This window comes from Simochromis diagramma, unplaced genomic scaffold, assembly GCF_900408965.1.
Source record: "Simochromis diagramma unplaced genomic scaffold, fSimDia1.1 OVJJ01000302.1, whole genome shotgun sequence".
Lineage (NCBI taxonomy): Eukaryota > Metazoa > Chordata > Actinopteri > Cichliformes > Cichlidae > Simochromis > Simochromis diagramma.
Window position 1 is genome coordinate 5,666,964 of NW_024386792.1, and position 15,504 is coordinate 5,682,467.

At 42.2% G+C, this 15,504-nt stretch overlaps 1 protein-coding gene across 2 annotated transcripts; it reads right to left on the reverse strand.

The window, feature by feature from the left end:
• Positions 1 to 16: 16 nt before the first annotated feature.
• On the reverse strand, positions 17 to 13,747 carry LOC120728813 (calcium uniporter protein, mitochondrial-like). Of its 2 annotated transcripts, none has more exons than XM_040024010.1 (8): positions 13,419 to 13,747; positions 3,428 to 3,497; positions 3,082 to 3,249; positions 2,018 to 2,122; positions 1,707 to 1,867; positions 1,356 to 1,559; positions 643 to 759; positions 17 to 412 (listed from the first exon to the last, which is right to left on the reverse strand). In XM_040024010.1, the coding sequence occupies exons 1-8, from the start codon at positions 13,524 to 13,526 to the stop codon at positions 335 to 337; spliced, it is 1,011 nt and encodes a 336-aa protein (XP_039879944.1). In that variant the 5' UTR covers positions 13,527 to 13,747; the 3' UTR covers positions 17 to 334. The 2 variants fall into 2 exon arrangements, with proteins under 2 accessions (XP_039879944.1, XP_039879943.1); XM_040024009.1 differs by having other exon boundaries at positions 3,082 to 3,252; positions 13,419 to 13,741.
• Positions 13,748 to 15,504: the final 1,757 nt, after the last annotated feature.

A 15,504-nucleotide genomic window follows, 5' to 3' on the forward strand; every position in this document is an offset into this window, starting at 1 on the left:
GCATTTGTGTTAGAAAGTGCGTTTGCATTCTTTATTTAATAATCCTGTAACGGCCGCGATGCAGATTTAATCAAAGCGCTTCACAATCACACAATCAGACCAGAAAGACACCAGATTCAAATGGGGTTTGGGAAACATTTCATTTCATTAGCAATCAATCTTTGTTCTATTTTTTTTTCTTTTGATATATAATTGGCATCATTATTAATACTTAAAGAAAACAATTTCATGGATTTGAGATAAAAAGATGCTATTATCAAAATAAAGCAGGAAAATTAGTTTTGTTTTTCCTCTGTTAAAGTTTGAGGGACCATCATTCATGGCTTGGCTTCATTTATGGCTTTGGCTGGATTTGTTCAATTGGTAGCTGGAGTTGGGTTGGATATCTCAGACGCCTCAGGTCTTCCTCCACCTGAAACGCAGAAAACAGAAAATCAAAGACTGTAAAAGCAGTTGTTCATACCTTTTGCAGGTTTCTGAAAACAATTTATCAGAGCTTTTATTTTTGGCTGATATTTCCTTTAATAATAAAAAAAACAAAACAGTTCCTTGTAGATTTGTTTAAGAAAAAAAACAAACACATTCAGTAACAAAGATTCTGACTATTTAGTCATTTATTGTAAAACAAAACAGTCAGCCAACCTGGGCCAGCTTGTCTTTGAGTTCATTGTATTTTTCCACGTTGAATCTCTTTTTCCTGGCCCCCTTATAAAAATAACGCAGGAACTGCCTGTCCTGGGCGTCTGGGTATACATAATCCTGTAGGAGAGAACAAAGTAGGTTAATTATTTAAAAATATATCTGCACACATGACAATTTTACACAAATGAGCTTTAGGTGTAACTAAAATTTGTTTTGTTGTAACACTTTAGATTTTTTTTTTAACATCTAAAGTGTAAGATCAGCCTTCTAAAGGAGGTTATTATCATTTCTTGGGTCTAGAGAGTTAGGGTAGATTTTATGGTTTTTTCCAGACTATTAACTGGGCAGAGAAAATTGATGTATTTCCCAAAATGTGATCTTGAAATGATCAGAATATTTAAAAGGAAAAGCATTTTGAAAGTCAGTGAAAGTTCTGGTACGTGACTTGCTGAGTAATAGGTTCTAACTGCTAGTTGTCAGTTACCCTGATAAGAAGTCAAGTTGAGCCATATTATTTATTTACACTACAAACAGCCTTCACCCCTTCAGAGCAATACAGGACATCTTTATTGTAGCTTCCATGTTGTTTTCACAGTCCACAATATATCGCATGCCCAAGTCTGAAGGAACAACTTGTGAAATGGCCTGAGGAGCACCTGTCATCTACACCTAGAGGAAAACGGTGAAGTCAGTCAGGTGTCTCTGAGTCTTACCTGTTTGGTGAGGATATAGTAGGCGAAAGCTGCCATGCTGGTCGAGTAGGTGATGAAATACGTGACGGGCTCCATGACGTCCCACGAATAGACCCACCAGGTGAGCCAGGCCAGGGCGCCGCCCTGCACGGACAGCAGCGCCAGGCCAACATACAGAGCCCTGGATGTCTGGAAGTCTGCTTTACCGGACAGGTCTGCCTTCATCTGTCACCAATAAAATGCAGAGAAAAATGGGTTACCAAGTCTTTAAGGCTGAAATGTCATCATTACCTTTAAATGAAGCTTTCAAGCAAGTATAACAAGGTACAAAGTAATTTCATGGGTGAGTGGTTGTTGCAACACATCGAGTACCTTCTCCAGAGGAGAAAGCTCCTGTTTGAGGTTGTCCAGTTTCTCCAGGAGCTCCCTCTCCTTCAGCAGCTGGTGTTCGGGCTGGTGGAGCGCCGTGTGCAGCAGGTGCACGACATGTTTCATGTCCTCCAGCTCCATAGCGTGCTCAGCAGATGCACACACTGCAACGGAGGCGCAACAGGGCAGACAACGAGGAGAAAGTAAAAGTGAAATATGAGAAGAATAGAAGATAATAACCACATTTTATCACCAGGATCAAGTGTAATTGGAAAACTGTCAAATGGAGAATTTATGAATGGAGATAAATGTACCCCTTTCAGGAGCGCAGATATTATAAACTGCATTGTTGATGACAAGCTGAAAGTCCTTGTCCAGCAGGGCATCGATCAGCGTGCTGTTGGCAATGCGCTCCCCATCTGTCAAAGCAAGCGCTGAACTGAATTAACTTTATCTTTTATACCATGAAAAAAAAAGGTTTGCTGGCAGAGGGACCAAACAAATTCAATAAAACATGAAAGAAACAAGAAGTTTATCAAATAAACACCACGGTGATGGACAAAGTCAGTAATTTACAGCTTAAAGAATGTAGTTCAGCACTGCATAACTACAGGTCATGTATGGGAACGAGATCTGTGTGGAAAAAAGCTCATGTGCTAATCTCTGCTGCTCTGGTCTAACATGTCCCGTCTTCTAAAGTGATAAAAATCTTTGCCACAACCTGCCTCACCTGTCTCCTTCATGGAAAAATACACTTTTCACGAGTTACCCTTAAAGTAACTTAAGGAGGACTGCATCAGATACCCTTCCTAACCGCTCTGGTTCCCATACCAACTCAGATGTGAGTGGCTACAAAATGATTAGAAGTTTGAAAAGGAAGCGTGGAGTACTGTTACAGAAAATTGCCCTATTTTTCTCCACTGTGTCAAAACATGGCACGCTCAAGGCAACACATAACTTTGGTGAGAGACACAGGTGTGTGAAGATCGTGTAGACCAGTGTAACCTTGTGCCACTCCCTCCTGCTCACTGAGGAGCCACAGAGGTTTGCAAGACTATCTGCATGTAAAATACACTGCAGTATTCCCCAAAATTGCACGGTTTATGAATTTCTTTTAAAAGCAATGATCTGTGCTACAAGATCATAAAACAGACACCGCCCTGTTTTAAAGGGCAGGGAACCGTGACCTATTGTACTACAAACAGCCACAGTTACTCGCAGTGGGAGGTGATTAACTGATAACTGCTCAGTGTAAATGTGAATATGAGTAAATGATTATTGTGGAGGCATCTTGCTTGACTGGCTATCGTTCATCCTTTTTGTGCGCAACCCGGCGAACCAGACCGACTGCACCTGTTGCATACTGAGCATGTCTTACCTTTAGAGAGAACTGAGGCGGTAGCTCCTGGGTCCTCTTTCTGCAGATCGCCGATCAAGTCGCCCACGCTCATCAACATGGGCCTTAAAAAAAACAGACACTTCTCATTCCTGGATGGCAAGGGGACTTCCAGAACCAAACGCCCATGTTTGTACTTCAAAGATGCAGCTGCTGCACAGTGAAGGGGGTGGGGTATGGACAGTTTAAGTGTTAAGCTTTGCATTTATTATTCCAATTATGTGCACAGATAAGGCCAGTCTAACCACCCACAAGTAAAGTCACAAACCAGGTGCACACGTGTGACATAAAAGTTCAATATTATGTGGATGTAATAACATCATATTACCACTAGAGGGAGCATTTGTAGCGTAGAAAAGAGCTGGATAACTTCCAAGTGGAGGCCTTCTGTGCTGAACCTGTAAAGAAGGATATGAAGGGAGAATGAATGAAAGGAAAGAAATGACTCAGTTTTTTTCTTTGTGTTCTCACGTACACACAGACACACACACAGACACACAAACCCCGCCCTTGGCAAACTGTCATGTCAGCAGATGTTGGAGAGTAAACAGATCCACGGAATACTAAAAGGAAGCATCCGAACAACCAAAAAGAAGCACTTGGAAACCTTCTGCCACAAGCCAGTTCACAGTGGTGCTTAATTACACCGTGGCTTCCTAATATGCTTTTATGTCACAAGGAACAAACTGATGCATGACTTTAATTCTTTTTGTGACAATGGTATTAAATGCTTAAATGAAAAACAAGTGCATTTGTAAATATGAGACGTACTGTCACACAGTGAGACCTCAGGTTTCTCCCAGACTCCTGAGTATGGAGAACACATCCACTGAGAAGTTCATTATTCTAATCAGCAGGAGTACTTCTTTGTCCTACGCTTGGCATTCACTGGGCGTAGTCCTTCTGCCGTCTTTTTAATGCATGCTTGTATGCCTACACAGTGCAGGTATTTAAGTTGCAAGCATAATTTAACACACTAAATACTAAAGCGCACTAAATCTGACCACAATCTGCACACTCAGAAAGTCAGAAGGGTTCCCGCTTGGATACATCTTCATCCCACTAATGCCCAGTGATGCTGCAGACACTCTCCCATCCCTTGGCCTTCAAGCTGGGAGTTTGGTCAATCAATATTACATTAAAGAAGAACAAGGGAGCTGTCCGTTTTCATGAGAGGAAGGGGGCAGGCAAGTCTCCTATCACAGGAACATAGACACGAAGAGACCAGTTGTGCCGTTTCTCACGCAGCTTTGGAGTGAGCGCTTTAAGAGGGAAAACGTTTTAAACGAGCAATAAGTAACACGCACTTTAAGCTGAAGCTTAACCTAAAACTTTTAGTACCGCAGTGGTTCAAGCAAACTGTGAAAGTGCTTTAAAAAGTTACTGACAATTACCTAAAACCTCAGGATACAAGGGCTTGTGTATCGGTTATGTATCACACAATGAAGAAAAATGTGGACAGCATGAGTGAAGCAAATTGGTCCCATGAGTCAAATTCGAGTTGCTCCAGATAGAGATAGAGAGCAATTAAGGGCTGCCCACACTTGTGGTGAAACCAATATGAAGGTGCCTTCTGTCTGATAGCACACACTGAAAAATGTCTAAAAGCTGCAGTGCACTGGGTAAGGCAACCTGAATAAGCTGTAGTGTCAAAGTCTCAGCTTTCTTATCAGGACTGTAAAAGACGTCGAATTAGTAGAATGAACAGGAACATCGTGAGATCCTGACACTCCCTCACTATAATTTGCCCGTAACAAGTTAAATATCCATTTACAGCGCGCCTCCCCTCCATCCCTTATAGAGACCATCTACAACATATCCACTACCCCTCCTCTGCACACGTCCGAACCACCTCATCCCTGCCTCTCTTACTGTGTCTCCACCCTGCACAACCTGACTTTCATTCCTCCTCTCTCCATCGTATACTTGCTCCCTACTCTCACTACAGATCATAATGTTGGCTGTGACAATCATAGTCCACAGAGACTCCTGCCTGACCTTACCTGTAAACCTGTCCTTCACCAATGCAGACAAGGAGTCCCACCCCTGCTGCACACCTCAGCACTGTCTCACTGTCCTCATAAATGTCACGCACGACCCTTTCTGCCACTCTTGACTTTCCTCAGACAATACCACACTTATTTAGCCTTTAAATGTTCAAATATACAACATTTGAGAGGCTAAAAACATACTTATGCTTCCCTGCTAACAACTCGCCCAGAAAACACTGTGGGTAGACCCACACAGCATGCTGTAGGGCAGTCCACATTAAACCACAGGTAACCATTTGGGCCTGTATGGGTATGTCCACATTAAGGCCATAACCTACAGTGAGGGACAGAGCTTTGTTTTAAGGGCTCACAAGCGAAAATAGATCGACAACAAGTGGCCCAACACACCCAGAGAGATTTAATATTGATAAGTGCTTTGTGTGCTGTTTTCAGGCGCTGCCAAATTTGACTTTTCTCCCAGTCACATTAATCCCAGAAAACATAACCACGCTATCCAAAGTGGCCAGAAATAATCTAGTTATTCTGTCACTGCAGAGTTAACCTCTGACACCAAACACCTTCCCAGCATATTTAACAACAGACTAGGAAAACCTTTTACTTGCCACCTCTGCTCCAACAGTCATTGTGCGTCATTAAACTGAGAGTTGCAGGCATTCACTGCCAACACACACGATAGGTGCTTGAAATAAAATGCAATCAACACTAGACTCGCGTTAGCAAACAGTTCAGGCCAGAAGTGGTTTAACGGCCGGTGTGAGCGCAGCGAAGGTTTTTGCACTCTTTGCGCATCGGTGATCTGCTAATGTGAAAACAGCAGAGCTGAAGTTAAGCATTAAGGACGAGGACAGACTGTTTGCTGAATGGGTGTGTGTGTGTGTGTGTGTGTGTGAGAGAGATCACTGACCGAAGACAATTCAACAGCTGAGTGCCTACAGGCATTTTATATTCTGTGTACACACGTTACCAATCCCATTTTTAAATCAACACAACGTGGCTACCATGGCAGATAATACAGCTTCAGGGCTGTGTGATGAATAATAGTCCACTTCCAAAGCCATGCTCTCAGCCCTCTGTTATTATAGGCTCTAACACACTGCATGATAAATACTGACCTTCGTTTGTCTCTTACCTTCCTGTGGCAGCTACAAAGAAAAAAAAACATTAAAGAACAATTTGGGAATGCTAGCAAACCGATCAACATTTACAGGGTGACAGATGACCTCCAAAGTAGATTGTAGGGTTTGAAACTGAAAACTGAGGCCCAAATCAAATGTTTTTATTTGCATTTTCAATTTTCACGTTGAAATAGGCAGTGTTTGAACATGAATATCTCAAAAACTATTACAATCAAAAGCCTGAAATAACACATGGCCTTTCTTACCATAAAGAAAATGGATCAGAGCTGTAAACTGGGACAGAATGGCTGTTAGTGTCATTCTAATTTAACCTGAGTTTTCCAGCTCTTCCAGGACATTGTGCATGCCTACAAAGATTGTCTGGGAAATGAAAAACATGCACATATGTAATACAATTACTTCTTAATTATAATTACAGTTCTATCTGGAAACTTTTCTCTTTGGGTTAGACTATCTACTGATATTCTGTTTCTGTGGAACAACTTGACATATTTGCTCAATCCAGCATGAAAGCTGAATGAAGATTTTCTTTATTTTTGTATATAAAAATTTAATTAAAAAAAAAAAAAATTGCATTAGTGTTCAATTGCAGGTCCTGGTTCATGTTTATGCTATCTTTAACAGTTTTTGAGACATTTATGTTCAAACATATTATTATTATTATTATTATATATATCCAAATATCTCTGGACCGTAAAGTTATTAAGTAAATTGTAAGCGGCTGAGCAGAAGGTCCCATGATGATTTGTAGCTGTCAGGGGATCAGTGACTGGTCTCTATGGCTGTGTGACTGAGGCTTTAGCGATCAATTTCACAGTGGCTGCTCACAAATTCCGGCAAACACTTGCCAACCAATTAACAAATACACATTTCTCAGTTCCACTGACCCAAATTAATGGAGTTTAAAATTGGCAAACAGTTATCAGCTACAGCTGCCTGTGCTGGCATCCACCTCCCAAACAGCATGCTTATTTCTCCTGCACAGTTTGACATGTTAACATGGTGGCATATGAGGATTGAAACTTCCACTTTGGCTTCATTTTCACTGAGCTCAAGTTTTACTTGAGCTACTCTAGTGCAAACAGCCGGACCCGCCCATAGCTTATGCAGCACACATACATGACTGGTTATCCCATCCTGCAAGTTGAAGACTGTAGTGCCTGAACAAGCCCACACATGACAAACACATGAGTAACAGCTAACCGAATGCCTCTCATGGCACAAAACACGCCTGACTCGGAGAAACGGTTGGGCTCTCTGCTTTGGCAGAAATTGCAATTGCCTAAATTTGTCTTCTTATCAAAACAAAACACACTTCCCTGATACGCAGCGCATCAATATTCAGAGCGCAGAGTGGTCGTTGTCTATCTATTGTCCTTCACACATTCCTGGAGCTGCAGGGAACATCACTGCACATCTGCCCCTCATCACCGAATCGTTTCATCCAACTGTTCTTTCACAGAACAATCAGCTGAAGGTGTATTTACGCCGTGAGCTAAGCATTTTTTATTTATGTCACGCAAACAGGGAAGGAGGAGAGAGAAGCCGGGCGGTGAAAACTTGGGAATATGGTGACAATCTGCCAGCCTCTCTCCTTCCTCACGCAGAGGCTGTGGCTTGCTGCTCCAGTAATGATCGGCGTCTATCGCCAGCCTCATTTTCCCTGCAGTCTTCCATCAGTTCCCTCCATTATCAATCCTGTCACAACTGAGCTATGGCCTCCTAAAGGAATCGGCTCCCACTCTGGCCACAGATTTGATATTGCCAAGCAAAGGGGAAAGAGATTTTTGCCGTCGCATAAGGAATCATAAGAGAATAACTTACAGTGTCTACCCAGCATGACCCGAGGCATAAAGAAAAATGTGCGAGCGTGATAAACTACGGCTGCCAGGAGGAGAAATTGAATTACTCTGTGTTGCCATTATGATTGAGAACAGCCAGCACTCTGGCATGAAAACGATTTGCATTGAACCATTTATCTTCTCCTACTCAGTTAATGATCCGGATCGCTTAAGAGAACAAAGAGAAGGTGGGAAGCGGGAAGAAGATGACTGCGGGGTTGGTGTGCTGTACGAACACGAGGCTGAGGTTGTGTTTCATGCAAATACAATGAATAAAACGTTTTGTAACACTATTAAACAAATAGCAGCACACACACAAAACCAATTTCTCCAAATCAAAAATGGCTTCTGGAAATACAAAGTGAGCTTTAAAAGGAAGGCGCAACAAGCAGAGCGTTCCCATCTGCGACCACTGTACAACTACACAAAAAAGGGCGGAGCACGTACTCACATTTAGCCCATTTAATCTTACAGTTAGTCATCTCTCAGTCCAAACGTCCACATTTATAAGCAACTCATCATTCCCCAAGCTTATCTCAGCAAAGAGTGGTACAACTTTCAACCCTGAATGCCACAGAGAAGGAGCTGAATACTGAAAAACATGGAGGAGGAGGAAAAAACAGGAGGGCAGAAATTAAGGAATTCATGTGGTGTTCGCAAAGGTCCAGAACAGACGGATCTAAAAAAGTTGATTAAAAAGGAGCAGAAAAACAAACGCAAAGCCGATACAAAAAACCCTCTGAGTGATTCACATTAACACTTTAGTGACACATGGCTTAGCAATGCTTCATCACAAGGTCGCAACAGGACAAGAACAGCCCATATAGATGAGTATCAGCTATAATGAGTTTACTTATTAAACCCTCAGTGAGAAAAATGCCCTCATTTACACGAGGATTGAAGAGGAGTTTACTTGTGACTATAAACACCAGAGCAACTTTCACTACTTATCACACACAGTGCAGTGCTCTGATGGGCTGTTATCACAAGACCATAACAATGCAGGGTCAACACCGTCACACCCACTGTGCACATGCTTCTGTAAAGACAGCGGCACCATTATCATGGTATTAAGCGAGCTACTGGAATGTTCCTTTGACTGGATGTGCTTTAAATCTGTTCTAAGTTTATCAGCGACTGTTGTGGCACAGATTAGGAATAATATGTTTTTTAGCTTTATGTGTATTAATGCTATTGTAAAAATATCGACTGAACTGAGAACTATTATTATCTAATTTTAGATACGCCTGTAGATGTGGTGAAGCTGAGCTGCTGATGTTCAAACCCAGAATCAGAACAGAGAAGAAAGGTGGTTTAAGTGACTTTGAACGTGGCATTGTTGTTGGTGCCAGATGGGCTGGTCTGAGTAGTTCTGAAAATGCTGATGCGCCATCTCTAATGTTTACAGAGAATGGTCTGAAAGAGTAAATATACAGTGAGCTGCAGTTCTCTGAGAGATAAAGCCCTGCTGATGGCCAGAGTGCCGATTGCTGACAGGAAGGCAACAGTAACTCAAATAACCACTCGTTACAACGAAGGTATGCAGAAGAGCATCTCTGAATTAATACAACGTGGAACCTTGAAGCAGATGAGCTGCTGCAGCAGAAGACCATGCCGAGTGCAACTCATGCCGGCTAAGAACAGGAAACTGGCTGCAGATTGGAATAACGTTGCCTGCTGCAGCATTTGGATGGTAGGGTCAGAATATGGCATAAAGATGATAAAAGCATGGATCCATCCTGCCTTCTTTCAATGGTTCAGGATGATGGAGGTGGTGGTGTTATGGTGTGGTGATATTTTCTTTACGCACTTTGAGGCTACGGCCTTCCTGCGTATTGTTGCTGACCATACACACACCTTTATGACTGCAGTCAATTTGATTTATTTAAAACATTTGATTATATGTAAAGTCAATGTGTTTACTATATAAACATAAAAAACTATGTAGGTCTACAGGCAACAAAAAGTACAAAATGTTACAAAGAATTCCCCCAACCATAAAACTAGAGCCTGCATCGATGCCAGTGGCCCATCTACTTAATAAATTCTATGTTGTTCTATGTGCAATCCACCAGTTGCTGATGGGCGAGCCAACATAACACAGAGGAAGGGCATTAGTGTAATGGCAAATGTGTTATTTTTGTACATTTGTGATAGTTTTTTTTACTTAACAGAAAAGTGTCAAAGTGTCAAAGTGACACTGACAACGACTCTCTCTTTTCATGTTTGACGTAACACAGTTTAGGAAGCTTTTATGGTAACAACATGTTTACTGTTTCACTCCACACACGAATTACGCAAAGAGAGGCGTGTCTGTAAAGACAAATTACATGAAAATTACACTTTTTTTTTTTTTGTTTCATTTATCTAGGGCCTGTTGTCATTCATTATCTGATCATTTTCCAATTCAAACTTTTATATTAGCTCAACTTCTTTACTTCTCTCAGGTCACCCTGCCCCACCTTTTCAAGCTGAAGAAGTGCTGTTGCATAACCTCTGATGACACCTTGCATAAACATGTAATTTTTCCCCTCTTAAGAAGTAAACTTAGGAAACTTGCTGTCTCACATCACATCATGAAAACGAGTTCTAAAGCTCGCTGCACTCTCACCAAACCACAGTACTGTTCTTTCTACACATTATTGTATTGAGCAACGGCTTCCTCTTTAAGCAACGCTGGACCACAGATGACGAGATCAGTTCTTGATATCTGCTGAGCCTTCTTACAATTAACAGTCACTTTATTTGTTGCCCTAATGAATACAAGTATCTGCACCTGGCATGGCCACACTTGGTTGTCAGGCTTCTTCAAATTAGATTTTACAGTGTTTGCCTGCCCAGTGCCGAGACAATAAAAAAATGAGCAAATAGTTATGCCTAATTTATCCTACCCCGGTTGTGTCCTTTACTAAATTCCCAACTGCATGATGCTCAGCGTGGATGACACTGTGCATCCGCCAAATGCTGATTGGTCAACTAGTCGGCCAGAGCAGCGGCGGACTTCACCGGGAACGGGAGAACATTTTTTAGAAGTAGGCTGCAAACAAACTCACTTGCAGATGACTTTATCATGTGTCCTGCCATTGTGCCTCAAGGGCTGTTCAAACAGACCCGTATTATAAATGCTCCCAAAAGCCTGACGTCTCATTTTAGCATTCCACACATATTCAATACACTAAACTAATGCTTTTGTGTTTTTTCATCCTGCTTAGCCCCATTGATTCAGCACTTTTGTGGACGCACAGAAAAAACGCTGATATCGATTCTCTCATCTGAATGTGTGAAATGGCAAACAACCAACAGCGAGCAGCACAGGCCAGTCGGGTTTCTCTCAGCCTCCTGAGAATTAAAACATCCTTGTGTTATATGTTTACCTGTATAGCATTACAGCAGTGACGGAGAAGCCCTAACTCCCTGTCACGTCTCCGGTGAAATTTTTGCAAAAAGGTGATATTGAATGTTTTGTCTCTAGTGGAATCTCACCAGGGAAAGGCTTGTGTTACAAATTCATAAAAGACGTGGCCTGAATATGAATATCGCCCTATAGATACCCAAAAGAGATCATAACTGAATTCTGAGCAACTTAGGCCACAGGCTGCTCACAGTGCTTAGTAGCTGTACGTACTCTTAGACGGTGGTTTTGAACTGAGGATTTATGTGAACCTAGCTTTCTGCTGTCTCATGTACAATCTTCAGAGTGACCTCTGCCTCCTGCACTCAATCAAGTCCTCTGATACACTGCATTGGAAGGAATCTGATTAAAAATTGGCAACTCGCTGTGTGGATTCTAAAAGCCAGATCTGTACATTTGCATGCAGCCATGCTCTCTGCTTTTCTAAGTGCATTACATTCCTATTAAAACATTCTGTGGCCCAGCTGCTCCTTTACAAAAGACACTTTCACTCTGAATGGCCCGTTTTTGGGAGGTAATGTAATTTAGATTCTCCTCTGAGGTTGATACGTTTCTGGCTGGGGAAAGAAAATTACAAAAAGCAGAGAAACGGCCCATTTTATAGTCTAACTGAAATCTATCTATCGCTCAATATAGGCCGGTCTACAGAATGAGGAGGTTAAAGACCACAAAACCTTTGTGGCAGAGCATTCCCAGTCTTTATTGTTTCACTTCCTGTCTTCTAAACTGCCAAATAAAGTGGAAAGAAATTCTGAAAACGACTTTATAAAACACACTAACTCTGTTCTTTTTGCAGCCGATATGAATTGTATTCTTTTTGCTGAAACATGGGTTGCTGTAAGGATTTCGCTTACTGAAGCTCCACTTTTATATACGGTCCAGTCTAAAAATAAAACTCATCTTAGTCATTCTGGCTTGTAGGAGTGAGTCACTGCATCCTGCCCCTCTGACAGCTTCCTTTTTTTTTCCAATCCAACAAACTCTATCTCAGCATCCATCTATGAAGGCTCTGATTGCACCGAGCAAAACAGAAAAAAACAAAACAGTGTGCACTGTTCTCCCTGCACACTCACAGATTTGAGGCACCTTAATTGAGATCTGCCTGCCTGCAGCTGAGCTGACCAAAGCAATTTCATGCAGCGGGCGATAAAAGATGTGGGCTGAACTGGTGCCTTAATAAAACTGTGAGTAAAAGCTTCACTACAAAAAATAAATAAATAAATAAAATCTCAAGATGATGCTGTGATGTGATGGAGCGTGGGTTTTCACTTTCTGCAGCATTTCCCTGCTGCACTATTTCCTGACTGTGGGCTGGACATGTTTGTTGATGGGTGACGTATAGCTGCATGGTACTGCTGTGGGATATTGCAGGTCCAATACCAAGTAAATACAGGGCCAGTATTGCCAATACCGATACCAATACTTTTACTCTATCATGGCAGGTTTTGTATGGGTGAGCAGTGTCTCGTGACTTATGGGACGAATCATTGTCCATTTGCAAATTATGAACACATTTTAATGATCACTAAATCAATCTGATTTTTACTTTCCACAATAAATACCAAAACACCTTTCAGCTTTTCATATATTTTGAAACAGTTTTTAATAGCCTGAAATTTTAATCTACCTCTCCTTAAAGCACTTAATAAATCAATAAATCTGAAGCTAGTAGCACGGTATAGATCCTATCACTAGTATCGATCAGACACGTTTGTATCGATAGCCTCGATATTTGGATCGATCCTCCCAGATCTTCTGTACAGGCTCCACAGGCATAGAGACGACAGGAAAACGAAAAAAAGTTTTTGAGAAGCGCTCAAAATAGAGACAAAAACAGCGTCTTGTGCTTCAGCAGGAAGCCACGGCACACTTTACACTGTGACGCCCACGAGGGACTCAGAGTACAGCGTTTATTTACCTGGTGTAGAAATGTAACCGGGCGAGCGGGTCTGAGACCGCAGCGTAGGGTCTGAACACTTCCCACGAGTCCCGTCGCAACTTTGCACACCGCCCGCACCGAAGCCATCGTCAGCCGGTAACCGTTTTTAGCCGCCTCGCTGGGGCATGCCGGGAGGAGAGAGGTCCAGGACGAGTACCTCAGAGCTCCGTGTTTCACTTTAAAACGGGCTGCTGTCTGTGCAGACAGACAGGAGGATCGCTACGGGACCCGGAGGAGGAGGAGGAAGAGAGCAGGCTGAGCTGCATACCATTTCCTCCTGACTACACCCGCGCGCTCTCTGCCAGACTCCGCTTCCTTTGTCCCCCACCCCTCCTCTTTCTTTCTGTTGGGTCTGTTTCGCGTGAAACAGCAAGTGGGAAGCATATGCGCCTGCCAGGCTCACTGGACTGTAAGCCGACATCCCAAACATCACCCCCTCTCCTCTCACGAATCATCACGAGTTGGTCTGATCGCTAAAATAACAAATTTATATGAGGCTTATTAGGGCTGGAGCCGTTGTAACGTTACACTTTGAAGTCTTCATAACTTCAAAGGGTGAACTTGGCCAAGAGCTCCACTTTAAGCATGCCACCCACAAATCGATTTCCTCTGATCCCACATTAAAATAGGCCCTTGGAGATAAAGCGAACTTTCTAATCACGGTGTTACGTATGAGCAAGGACTGCATTTCAGCTGTCAGCCAACAGGGGGAGCACTTACGCACAAATATGTGTCACTGACATAAAGGTCAATGATGCGCAATTCTTTGTTCTTTCAAATACAAAGATGGATAATGTCAGAAGTTTCAATCTATGAGGTCAGCATTTGTGTGCAAAATCCATGTAAGCCAAAGATTCAGGCCTCAGTCTGCTGAAGCATTTAAAGACAGCTCTTTAAATGTTTGGCTCTGTATGCGAGCTTCTTTCTGCCACTGTGGGGGGAAAAGCTATCTGTAAGTCAAAGTGTATGCTTATTATTTTATTAATTTACATGTAATAAGTCCAAAATGTTTACTTGTACAGAAATTAGAATCAACTAGTCAAAATGTTGCGACAATAACTTCAAATCGATTGCTCTGGGCAAACAATTTGAGTCTGTGTCTGTGAGTGTAGATATCCCTGATATGGACAGGGTTTGATATGGAACTATTATGTATGATGTGATATGAACTTATGCAAAGAAGCTCCAGTAAAGTTATTAAATCAATAAAAATAATAGATTGAGTGTTGTGCAGAGAGGTATCCTGCTGTCCAGTGAGGTTGGGCTCATAGACCATAATCTACTGCAGTGCAAGCAGTAGGAAGCTGTGCACACAATGAAAAATGTTCACACTGCGTTCTGTGTATCATCCCCAGAGCGAAGTATGTGCTACGGCTGGTGTATTGTGTCACAGAAAATGTGAGCATAACCGAGTAATGGTCTTGAAAGCAGACAGGTCAGATAAATCTGTTATGAACACTCCCATCCGGTGATTTATAATACTCCAGTCAGCCACAACATTAAAAGCACTGACAGGTGAAGCGCAATGTAAAGTTTTTTTGAGAAACCTTGGGCCCTGGCATTCGTGGTGGATAATTCTGCAGCATTCCACCACAATGCGCGACTGTTTAGAGAACAGGTTCAGAGACCCTGAGGCGAAACACAATGGATGAAACAGCCTTCGAGCTCTCAGATCTGGAACAGGCCCCACCAACAGACACCTCACACTGCAGCCCACAGGAACTGGCAACATCCCAGTGCTACACACTTCAGCACAGCCCTGTAGGTCTCGCTTTCCATGCCTTGAAGAATCTGAACTTTTGTTCGGGGGTGGAATACACTAAGTTAGGGAAAAGCTGTAATAAATGCTGAAGGTAATGGAACAATGGAACATTACTGTCATTAATCACCACTGAGTTTAAAATATTTACCTCCACTGTGTATGCGTTTAATTTTTCTAGAGTACCCCACACACTGGACCAAATGCCAGTCTGGAAAAATGCACTTATTAGCCTGTTCATTAATATTTAAGTATACCATAGTTAAGGCAAACACTTGATCAGCACAGTGTGAGCTGTCTTTTTAA